Raw genomic sequence first — 13,264 nt, forward strand, 5'->3', positions numbered from 1 at the left:
ATCAGATAATTAGGTCACATACAAATTTGTTGTTAAAAATGTAAAAAAATCAACATGTTTAAAATGGACGTACGGACATTCTGGTAATGATTCTAGAGTTGCTACGCTTTCTAACTCGTACCTATCTATTACAGGAATCACCATGCAAAATTTGAAATCGATAGGACAATTATAACATGCCTAAATTAACGAAAAAAGCTATTTAAAAAAGTAAAAAAATCAACATGTTTAAAATGGACGTACGGACATTTTGGTAATGATTATAGAGTTGCTACGCTTTCTAAATCGTACCTAACTATTACAGGAATCACCATGCAAAATTTTAAATCGATAGGACAATTATAACATTCCTAAATTAACGAAAAAAGCTATTTAAAAAAGTTAAAAAATCAACATGTTTAAAATGGACGTACGGACATTTTGGTAATGATTATAGAGTTGCTACGCTTTCTAAATCGTACCTAACTACTAAAGGAATCACCATGCAAAATTTGAAATCGATAGGACAATTCTAACATGTCTAAATTAACGAAAAAAGCTATCCGTTACGGACGGACGGACGGACGGACGGACGTACGGACGGACGGACGGACGGACCGACCCTAATTATAGAAAAGCTTCGCTTTTAAAAAGGATTTCATTAAAATTACAAATAGAAACAATATTGAAAAAAGTAAAGCCTTTTTTTGATATTCAATTTGTTACATAGTTGTTGTCTTTCTTTTTAAAAAAAGGGGAATAATGTTTTTGAAAAATTTCTTAAATCAAAAAATATAAAGTTTAAATGTATTTTTGTCTGAAGCTAAAAATCTCAAAAAAAACTAGACCAACCAGGTTGTACTTTTCAGGAGATCTTTATGATTGACTTGGGGTGGTTTTAGGCTATTTTACTGACTTTCCGCTCCGCTCTGAGAGATTAGAGGCGAGGCAACTATTACTTACAAAAGAAGGTTAGATTAAATTAATTCTAGTGGTAAAGGGTAGGAGACATTATACTGATCACAAAAGATTATAAACGCGTTCTGCTATTTGTAGGCTTAAATATCCCTCTTAGTGAAGGAGAGGGGGGGGGTTGTTGTTGTCATAAATTGTCTTATCCCTTAAGATCCCTGAGTGGTTTTAGTTTCAGGTTAAGTTATTTCTTATTTTTTCTTCTGAATCCCTTCACACGTGAAAGCTATCTATTTCAGCCACATAACCAAACTTTATTGCGCAATAAGGTGCTAAGACAAGTTTTCTTTAAAACAAGGATGACATCATCCATAAAAGCGAAGGACTGAAACGGTAGTACAAACGGACTTTAACATTTGTATAGTGTCTGAACTGAATAATCAGAATATAAAAGTATAAGAGTCGAAGCAAAATTGTAAGTAAATTTGTTGAAAAACTGCTTGAAAATTTTTTGTTAAAAAAGTAGAAAAATCAACATGTTTAAAATGGACGTACGGACATTCTGGAGGGGGGGGGGGGGTGATTGGACTGAAAATAACAGTCGTACCCAAAATTTTATAAACAATTCCTTTTATTTCTTTGCTTAAAAACTTTGGGTACTTTTCAACCAATAATCTTACTCTGCGGAGGTGTAATTTTGTTCAACATTGTTGGGGATGTACTTCAATTTATTGCCCATTGTCCTAACAGATCCTTAAGAAAAACTATAAGGCTTGAAAAATATTGAGTTTTAGAAACAGGTTCTCATGTTCTTTTATTATAATTGTTTGGTTCAAGCTTTTCATAATCAATTTATCCTATATTGTCTAACAATTCTATGAATACAAAATTTTTATACTGACCTACAAATAAATTGAATATTGGGAGTAAGAATTTTGGTAAACTTTTTCTTTTAACAAAAAGAAAACTAAATGAAGAAAATTTGAAAAATCTTTAATTTTGTGTCAAAGATTATGGTGCTAGTGTGAATTCCCTTGAGAGTTCAGGAATAGGACAATGAATGATAAATTAATATTCACCAGAACATTGTGTGCAGCATACTTATTAGAGCCCTAAATATAGAAAGAAAGATTGGAGTTAAGATTAAATTAACTCCTATTGTCCTTTCCCTGCCTGGAAAATCCCTGGAGGGAAATATATTAGGTCTCAAGCAAAGACAAGAATATTCATGGAGGGAAGAGACTTTGACCTGTAAATTATACAGGTATACAAAGTTTACAACATATTTAGGAAAAATTACTTATTTCACTAGTGGGCTAACCTCTAACTCCCACTTATTTTATGTTTTAGGATTTATTCAATGTTTGAAATTAAGGGATGTAAGGTATAGGTGAATTGTTATCACTCAGGGTAATGGGTATCACCGCAGGGTTTTGTCCCTCGCAGGTGTGGGAAAGAAAAACTAGAGGGGTGGGGGTTCAGTACTCGATAGGCAAATTGAGGAAAAGCAACCAAAATAAGTTCAACTAAATCATGTAATTAATATGTTTATCAAATCCAATAATCTCCGAAAATAATTTATTTTTCTAAAAGAATTTTTGAGAAAGACACATAATTAATCTTCATTGATCTATTTTTGAATATGAAAAAAGTTGCATCCCCATTTTATGAAATATTTATGGCCCTAAGAAGAGTTTTAACAAGGATAATAATGACCAAAGTAACAAATAGATACTGATTAATTTTACCAGAGATCTTAAGGAATAAGACAATCAACAATGATTATGTAACTCCCAAAGGTTGGACGCATAAGGATTGTATTACCTATTTTAAATTTAACAAAAAGTGTTTAAGCCAATGCATGATTGTAAGAGTGCTTTTATTTAATTTGTTCACCAGTATAATTTTAAGCCCAATGCCCCTTCCCCCTCCCCTAGATTTAATTATTAGGAATGTCTGCTAAAATTGTAAAAAACAGATTAATGCAGAATAATTAAAGAGTAAAACAAAGATGACAAGTAGCGAAGCTTAAAAATTATAAATAAATATCTGGAAAAAAATCACTGTAAACCCGTGTCATACAATATTCATTAAACTTGATAAAAATAGGGAAATCACGAAGCCTTTAAATCACGCAACCTAAAATCAAGGAAACTTAAAAATCTAGAGATCGATCTAGCAACGCAATTAATAGACAAATCTTAATGAAACCAGATTGAAATAAGTGGAGTAAGTTTCAGCCATCTACCTTGAATAAGAATTGAGAAAATCACAAAAACTTAAAAATCTAGAAATCTAGCACCCCAAGTAACAGACAGATGGACAAAACAATGTATAGATTATATGGGCATATGTCATAGGAATCTTCACTAAAAATTTCAGCTGTCTATCTTGAAAATCGCGTTTCCCCCATAGCGTTTCGGACTGACGGACAAAGTAAATTGTAGAGTAGCTTCGCTACTAAAAACTAATGTAGTAAAGAAGATGATGTATGAGATGCAATCTGGAATACAAAGGGATAACGTAAATCATGAAAAAAATAATAAGATTATATTAAATGAACTATGTTTGCATATATATCCCTTAAGATCTTATAAATAGCTTTGAAATTAAAGCATTTCCTATGTAGACTTAATTACTCTTTATCTAGCATTTTAACAACCAATCCTTTAATTGCATGGCCTTTGACATAAAGTCTCTACTATGTATCTACTGAATCTTAAAATTCCTGCAGAAATTATCATTTTATTAGTTTAGTTGGAAAGTATATTGGTGTACATCCCCAATAATGATAAACAAAATTAAAATTTCAAGAGTTTAATTTTATTAATTGAATAGTTTCGATAGTTAGAAGTAAAAGTTATGAGTTGAGACTCTAGGGGGTTGGTGTCACTTCGGGTACCAGACCTCTCTCCGCGCACCTTAAAACATACTCCGTTTATGATTGTGGTGTAAAGCATCATTTCGCCCATCAGACAACCAACTCTCTGAGATGCACGACCTTTGCCTGAGAAGGTCCAACAGTGCATGGTAACGAGTTGCGCCTGTTTTAGGCCAAGGCATTCCCCCCACTCTAACTATTTACGTCGTGCATCTGACATAGCAGCAGTGGGGACCATTTTTAACGTCTTTAGTTATGACGCGGTGTCGGACCGAGATTCAAAAATTCTACAGGGTTTCTTTCCTTGAATTCCTGGTTGCGCTGCACGTACTATATTTAATCCTTTTTATCCTCTAATATGTCACAGTCATAAAATACAAGACTGTAAGGGATAAGTATAAAGAATTGACGCAGAAAAAAACCAAGATTATTGGTTGGAAAGTTTGGATAATGTCTATTTGAACCAACCAATCAAGCTTTAATCTAAGTATTACAAGTTTTATGCCAGCAATCCAGAAAGCGTTATTCAAAGGGTCCCATACTAATTTTACATTCTAATGCCATGTGAAAGATATTCTAGAGGGGAAAAAATATCCCTTATAATAGTGATACAATATTACACAAGGGATTGAATATCCATTTCATCACTGGAATAAATGTGACAGAGGCTGTAAGGGAAAGAGTATCCCTTATAATAGTGATACAATATTACACAAGGGATAAAATATCCATTTCACCCCTGGAATAAATGTGACAGAGGCTAGAGGGGGATGAATATCCCTTATAATAGGGATACAATATTACACAAGGGATAAAATATCCATTTCACCCCTGGAATAAATGTGACAGAGGCTAGAGGGGGATGAATATCCCTTATAATAGGGATACAATATTACACAAGGGATAAAATATCCATTTCACCCCTGGAATAAATGTGACAGAGGCTAGAGGGGGATGAATATACCTTATAATAGGGATACAATATTACACAAGGGATAAAATATCCATTTCACCCCTGGAATAAATGTGACAGAGGCTAGAGGGGGATGAATATCCCTTATAATAGGGATACAATATTACACAAGGGATAAAATATCCATTTCACCCCTGGAATAAATGTGACAGAGGCTAGAGGGGGATGAATATCCCTTATAATAGGGATACAATATTACACAAGGGATAGAATATCCATTTCATCCCTGGAATAAATGTGACAGAGAGGCTAGAGGGGGATGAATATACCTTATAATAGGGATACAATATTACACAAGGGATAAAATATCCATTTCATGCCTGGAATAAATGTGACAGAGAGGCTAGAGGGGAAAGAATATCTGCATATAATTTGCATACGGTATCAAGTATAAACTATATTTGCAGTGTGGCCACAAAATATTGCAAAAATTATCTAAAAAGTAAGATAGCAATATTTTATTGTATAAAGCAAATGAAAAGTCTTTTAAGCTTTGTATATATTTATATCTTGTGATGATTCAAAGCTATTTTTCTGCAATGCCCCTTAAGACTCAAGTCAAAACAGTGTCACGGGTATAGGCCAATAGATGATTATTATCATCAATCTTACCACAAAGTGTTATGTGTGGAGTTTTAACTTAGGTAGCTAGTAATTTTTGAGGAGAGGGAGTTGTTTTAAATTATTTGAACAAGAATAACCTACAATTTAAAAAGCGCTATAGAACTATCTATCTTATTTACCAAATTGTATAATTTTGAGTCCTCCAAATAAAGATGTATGCTATTTATGAAATGTAGTGTTATAATGGATAAAACTATGAATGAAGAATCTCTTTACACCTCCTACCATAATAAAATACCCTTTCTGTGGTTTATAATTATAGGTTGAAAAGTTTGGTCACTGTTAACTTGTACCTACATATTCTTTAAGACAACAAATGAGTGAACATAACTTTAAAACTTTGGGTACCAGTATAATTTATAATCCAATTTCTCCTCCCTTCCTGATAGTAACTTATGTATAATGTATATTTAAGTCATAAAACATGTTGGAAGATTTCCACAAAAATAGTTTGAACATGACAAAACAAGATGTGATATAATGTTTAATCAACAAATCGTTTGGCAGGTTTTATTCTATTAATAAGACTATAAACAGTTTTATATAGTAGGCATAAAAAGAAAAGTTTATTCTTTTTATTTGAACTGAAACAACTTTTAAATTATTTTACAAGTTTTAATTTAAAGTTGACGTTTAATAAAAGTAATAAAACATAAAACCATGAAAACAAGAACATATATCCATTACTGGAAAAACAAGCTCAATTTTTTGGTTAATGAGAGTTTAAAAAACTACAAAAACATTTAAACACTTTTTTTACAAGCTGCTATGCCCCTAAAGGCCTCTAGGGGCACTTGAAGAAATGGGTGGGTGGGGAGAGGGGGACCCTCCACTTTTAATTTTAAATTAAAAAGAAAAAAAATATTTTTTAAAGGAGATCCAATTCACTCCAGCGGTTAGTAATATCCTTCGGTACTCAGACAGATAGACAGACTCACATTCTGTTAATCTTATACATGGATAAATTTTCAAGCCTTATTTTTAACATTCGATCAAATATAATGGACATACTGACCGATTAAAAAGGTAACAATTATCGAGTAGATTCGAACTAAAAGATATTTCAATAAACAGTTAATTTTTGCAACAACCATTTTATTGAGTCATAAAACTTTTACTGTCACTGTAAAAATAAATAGTTTCATAAAAGGATTAAAAATTTTTGTCATTTAAGTTTGATTAATCATGTTTGTTTTAATAAAATATTAGGATATCTGTGTGTCTCTCTGTGTGGCTGTCTGTAGCAAATTATTTTGTTAATTCGCTAATCCGATATAGTTCTCTTTTACAGTAAAGCTTCTTTTTTAACTCCTAATAAAGTATTCACACTACACCAAATATACAGTAATATGTATAATGCTTCTTTGACATAATCAAAGCATTTAATAGAATAAAAAGATCAACTTGCACCTAGCTGTTTAACAGTCGCTAACAGCGAGACCTATGAAAGACACAAACATCTCAACTATTGAAGGCATCAAAATCTTTGATTGTATGACCTTTATCTGGATGTCCTAGCTGTGCATGGTATTGAGTTGCGCAATTGTCCACGAAATTCTTCCTACTGCTAATATTACTGTTTGTATCTGATATAGCATATGAAGGTACAATTTAGAAGGAAAAGTATGAAAACGGAAATAAAAAATCAAAAATGGGAAATCCTGTTACCCTTATGAAAGGATGTAAAGATCGAGAATTTGTATTTTTACATAATTATCCTATTATGAATATAATCTCAACAAAAATGGGATAAACTTTTAAATTTTAATGAGAAAACAGCAATTTCCTTTTCGAGCACTGAACCCCCCTTGTTTTATTTTTAAGATCAAAACTAAGAGGTGGTTTTTTTGTTTGGTTTGTTTATTACTTTAGGTCAGTTTAGGTTAGGTTATATTGGTTACTCATAAAGGGGGCGGGGGAATAGTGCTCGATAGGCACTTTGGGGGAACGCACCGAAAACACTTAACAAAGAGCAAAATATGTAAACTCAAAAATCGCAATGAGGTTAAAAATGCGACAAATGTCATAACAGATGAATTTTGATTATGAAAGTGATCATGATTATAGTGGAATGAAAAGCAAAATACATTTTTAATAAAATCTATGTTTTTTCTTAATATAAAAAGAAAAAAATGCACATATTGTTAGAGTTGGCAATAAAGAATGTAGATTACATATTTAAAGTGAAACTTTATTTCAAGCATATCAAAACTGCATTCAAAGCCAACCCATTCTATGATATAAAATGTATACAAGGTTTTTGGAAACAAAATCCAGTGATCTTAGGATAAGCCAATAGGATGATATTTGATGATGAAAGAAAAAACCCCTTCTATAGATTTAAATTATTGGTAGAAAAGTTTGGACACTACAAGTTTGTAATCAACCAATAAAAGTTTACTGAAAATAATATTAATAATATAAGAAGGTTATAAACTTTTGGTACTAGTGTAATTTACACTATGATTTCCCATCCCTCCCTAAGCTATGTTATTTAGCAACATGTCTTGATACTTTTAAGATAGCTAAGACATCTAATAACTTTACCTGAGTATCCTAGTAAGATAGCAAGGATAGCAAAGATATCTAATAATTATACATGAGTATCCTAGTAACATAGCAAAGATATCTAATAATTATACCTGAGTATCCTGGCAAGATAGCAAAAATAGCAAAGATATCTAATAATTTTACCTGAGTATCCTGGTAAGATAGCAAGGATAGGAGAGATATCTAATAACATTACCTGAGTATACTGGTAAGAGAGCAAGGATAGCAGAGATATCTAATAACATTACCGGAGTATCCTAGTAAGATAGCAAGGATAGCAGAGATATCTAATAACATTACCTGAGTATCCTAGTAAGATAGCAAGGATAGCAGAGATATCTAATAACATTACCTGAGTATCCTAGTAAGATAGCAAGGATAGCAGAGATATCTAATAACATTACCTGAGTATCCTAGTAAGATAGCAAGGATAGCAGAGATATCTAATAACATTACCTGAGTATCCTAGTAAGATAGCAAGGATAGCAGAGATATCTAATAACATTACCTGAGTATCCTAGTAAGATAGCAAGGATAGCAGAGATATCTAATAACATTACCTGAGTATCCTAGTAAGATAGCAAGGATAGCAGAGATATCTAATAACATTACCGGAGTATCCTAGTAAGATAGCAAGGATAGCAAAGAAATCTAATAACATTACCTTAGTATCCTAGTAAGATAGCATGGATAGCAAAGAGGAAGACAGCAGCACAAAAAGCATAATTTCCAACTTATTCTCTCGCATTTCCTAAATTAAGTACATTTATTAATTCCTTTAAAACGTCAGGTGTTCATAAAGGTTTATGGTGATTCCTGCAATGGTTGGGTACGTCTTAGAAAGCGTAGCAATTTCACGCATTTATAAACTTTTAAAGTCATTAAACTTTTAATCCAGCGAATGAGAGGGTATTAAAAATTTGGGTACTGGTGTAATTTACAGTCCAATATCTACCCTCCCTCTCTGATTTTCAATAATTCTTGAAATACCAAACATATTTTTCAATTATTTGTTATTTACAATTCTTATCAAAATATTTTTCTCATTAATGCAATGACGTTATTTATTTTTTAGTAGCGAAGCTACTCTATAATTCATGTTGTATGAATGTGCGTCAGTACGTTAGACCGTAAGACTGTAAGGAAATGTGATTTTCTGATTGTTTTGTCCATCTGACATAAATCTTATTTTTTAAAGGTTTCGTGATTTTCTTTGAGTTTTTATCTCGTTTTTTCTTTGTTATGTCAACTGAGGATCTGCTGTATAACTCACTTTGGCCATTCCCTAAATTTTTTTGTGCATCGCTACTGGTGGTCATGGACGTTGTCATCCTTTTTTCTCTCTATCTCTCTCTCTCTCTTAAAGATAATATTTTAGTAAATAATAATCTTATCTTGTTATTAAGTTGGTGGGAACTTAAGGATCAAGGGGGGGGGGGGGGAAGTTCTGACACATTTGCGTAAACGGTGAGTATAGGCTTTATCTTTGGACTGAGAGGATAGGTTATTAGGGATAAAATCATTCTTATATGATGAATTTCCCCCAGATTTAAGATTTTTTGGATAGGCCTCCAGGTTCCAGAGCTCCAGGCCTCCAGGTGGTCTCTGTACAGGTAAAAATGAAAAAAAAAATAAAAAATTTTAAAGTTAAAAATCAACTTATAAAACAAAATATGCATATTTTTTCTTCAAATATGTGAATAATATTAAAAAAGATGCATATTTTGTTTTATAAGTTGACCTGTAACTTAAAAAAAAAAAATTTTTTTTTTCAATTTTACCTGTACAGAGACCACCAGGAGGCCTGGAGCTCCGGAACCTGGAGGCCTATCCAAAAAATCTTAAATCTGGGGGAAATTCATCATATAAGAATGATTTTATCCCTAATAACCTATCCTCTCAGTCCAAAGATAAAGCCTATACTCACCGTTTACGCAAAAGTGTCAGAACTTCCCCCCCCCCTTATTTTAATAAATTTGAAGGGAGGGAGGGGGCATTGGACTGTAAATTATACTGGTCGGTAAATACTATAAAGCAGTGTCATATAATAAATATTAATATTGGTAAAATATGGAAATCATCACACCTTTAAAATCACGCAACCTTATAATTATGAAAAGTTAAAATTCTAGGAATCGATCTAGCATCGCAATTAATAGACAAATCTTAATGAAACTTGATGGAAATATGTAGAACATGAGCATAGGTATTCAATCCCTGATAATTTCAACCGTCAATCCAGAATAGGAATTGAGAAACCATGAAAACCTAAAAAATCTAGGAATCGATCTAGCACCCCAATTAATAATTAAATATTAATAAAACTTGGTGAAAATATGTAGAATATAAAATTATTAATCCCTAAATTTCAGCTCTTTATCTTGAAAAGGAGTTGAGAAAATCACGAAAATGTAAAAATATAGGAATCGATCTAGCACCCCAAATAACAAACAGACGGACAAAACAATGTATATATTAGATGGGCATATATAGTGGGAATCTTCACTAAAAATTTCAGCTGTCTATCTTGAATAGGAGCCGAGAAAATCACGTTTCCCTTAATTCATTAATTACGGACGGACGGACATTCGGAATTATAGAGTAGCTTCGCTATTAAAAAACGTAAGAATAAAAGGGAACATTCTTAGGGAGGGAGGGGCATTGGTCTGTTTATTACATTAGTCCGCAAAGTTTTATAATAACTTGTTCTTATTCGTTAGCTTAACAACTTTGGGGAGTTTTCATTGAATTTTGAGTGGTTGGTTAATCAAGTGGAGAATACAAACATTTCAACCACTAATTTTAATATACAGAAGGGAATATTTTGTGTATTATAATTGAGGATGTACAGTAAATCAATCTATTGGCCAAAGTCTTGCCCCCTTGGACATCTGGAATATTCTGCTTAATAAAACTAGAATTATTTTAATGTAAAACACAAATAGATGGACATGAAACAAAACCGACTAGATTTCTAAAAAGCTAAATATTTAAAAGAGTAAAAAGGATAAATCGGCTAAATAGACAAATAAAACTGACAAAAAGACTTATCAGATAATACTTACTGCTCATGTGGACAGATGAACCAGCTATATAGACATTTAGATAGACATATAATCTAGAAATATAGACATATGATAGACAACTATTACTGCTCATGTGGACAGATGAACCAGCTCGATGGACAATTAGATAGACACATAATAGACAACTACTCACTGCTCATGTGGACAGATGAACCAACTAGATGGACAATTAGATAGACAGAAAGACCAGACATATAGACATATTAACAAATACTTACTGCTCATGTGGACAGATAAATCAGCTATATGGACATTTAGATAGACAGATAAACCATAGAGATAGACATATGATAGACAAATACATACTGTTCATATGGACAGATGAACCATCTAGATGGACAATTAGATAGACAGATTAACAAATTCTTACTGCTCATGTGGACAGATGAACCAGCTCGATGGACAAAGTCTATTTTCTTGTCGCCTTCTTTCATTTGCCTTAAGCTCCTCATCCTGAAAAATAAAAATAATTTAAAAATTACTAGCGGCTAAGCCCCTAGAGACCTTTATGTCCACTTGTTGGAAGGTTTTGTTAGGGGAATCGAACCTCCAATTTGATATTTTAGATTTGAAATAAAAAAGTAAACAAAACTCTTCCTTTAGGGGAGGGGGTTGAATTCTCTTGGGAGGTTGGATGTTCCCCAAAAAGTTATATAACTTCCATAGACCTAATAAAAGTTTAAAAGCTACCGGCAGACATCCTGTTACTTTTATATAAGGACAACATAAATGATTTCATCCAATAGCAGAAAAAAAGTTTTTTTGAATAATCAGAAGCTGTATCGCATTATAAAAAAAAGTTCCTCCAAAACGCATGATAAATCATATGGAAATAGAGGAGGGGTGTGGGGGTGGGTGTCCATTAACTGTAAGTAAAACAGAAAGACACTGACGGACATGTTTAAATCACAGAGTAGCTTTTCTACTCATTATTCGACGCATTAATCATACTACAAAAGTGTTATATTTCAAACAATTATAGCGTGTTCAAATTATTCTTTTAGCTATTACACTGAATGATTTTTTTGAAGTAATGCGTTTTAAATGCAACAGGTATGACAACATCCGTACAAGCTCAACAACAAGTCATCGAAAAAATATATATGTCAGTGCTTCAATATTGAAGAAAAAATAAAATAAAAAATTTCTCTTCTGGGATTAGACAATGGACGATAATAAATTGATGTACATATCCCCAGTAATGATAAACAAAATTATAATTCTTGATTGAAAAGTTTGGACAATGCTAGTTTGAACAAACCAATCAAGATTTGATAAAGGTATCTAAAGATTTCAAGCTAATGAACTTAGAGATCATGTTAAGAAAACTTTGGATACCAGCATAATTTACTATCCAATGTCCCCTCCCTCTCTGATTTATATCTAATCTTGAACTAGACATATTCTGTCGCAAAATTCTCAACTTTTTTGATTCAATTTTAGATATGTGACAAGTTACTTTGCGTGCCAGACAGGGATAGGTATGTTCAAAATTAAGGGGACTATGCACGAACGAGAGCAAGTGATTCTAAGCACCTTCCAGCCGTGGTTCAAAATTTTTTTTTGCTGAATATACTAGGGTTATGTTTGATATAGTTATACCAACTGAAAAAAAGTTTCCCAATGGTTTTCTACGAATAAAACTTTGATATGTTAAGCATTTTTGGATGAAATATCATCAAATGTTTTGTTGAGTTCAAAGGTTCAAATAAAATAACACTCCAAAACATAATCAAATGCTGTAAATTACGAAAGTACACTAATAAAACTGTTTACAAAATTACAAGTTACCAACTCTTTTTTTCAAATATCATTGCTAAAGTTTACTTTTTTTGTCACAGCAGTTTGAACTCAACAAAACATGTGATGATATATGGTCAAAAAATGCCTAACATTTAAAATTTTTATTTCATATAGGACCATGGGGAAACTTATTTTTAAAAAGTGATATAACGATATTAATCATAACCCTAGTATATTCATCAAAAAAACATTTGGAATCACTGCTGGAAGGTGCCCAGAATCACTTGCTCTCGTTTATGCATACTCCTCTTTAGAACAACGCATGGATCTTAAGGTATAAGAGAATATACGATAAATAGATATACAACAAAATTACCACTTCTGTAGATTAAAATTTTCGGTTGAAAAGAATGGACATTGCTAGTACCGTGATTAATGATTGTATCCTTTAAAAAATCTCTAAAAAGTACAACCTATTTGGACTATCACTTTCCGATATCTTAAGCTTCAGACAAA

At 32.2% G+C, this 13,264-nt stretch overlaps 1 protein-coding gene across 3 annotated transcripts in view; it reads right to left on the reverse strand.

Moving 5' to 3' along the window:
* Positions 1-13,264, reverse strand: part of LOC145321917 (uncharacterized) — a 98,143-nt gene that overhangs the window by 47,194 nt on the left and 37,685 nt on the right. For 2 of the 3 annotated variants that reach the window (XM_080163581.1, XM_080163579.1), the window contains exons 5-6: positions 11,376-11,458; positions 8,584-8,670 (exon numbers count right to left, since the gene is read on the reverse strand). In XM_080163581.1, coding sequence (XP_080019707.1) covers positions 8,584-8,670; positions 11,376-11,458 — 170 coding nt within the window. Of the gene's footprint in view, positions 1-7,916; positions 7,941-8,583; positions 8,671-11,375; positions 11,459-13,264 lie in introns of all 3 variants that reach the window. The other variant, XM_080163580.1, reaches the window with a different exon arrangement.

Source organism: Acartia tonsa, chromosome 6 (assembly GCF_053477335.1).
Source record: "Acartia tonsa isolate MP-2025a chromosome 6, ASM5347733v1, whole genome shotgun sequence".
Classification (NCBI taxonomy): Eukaryota; Metazoa; Arthropoda; class Copepoda; order Calanoida; family Acartiidae; genus Acartia; species Acartia tonsa.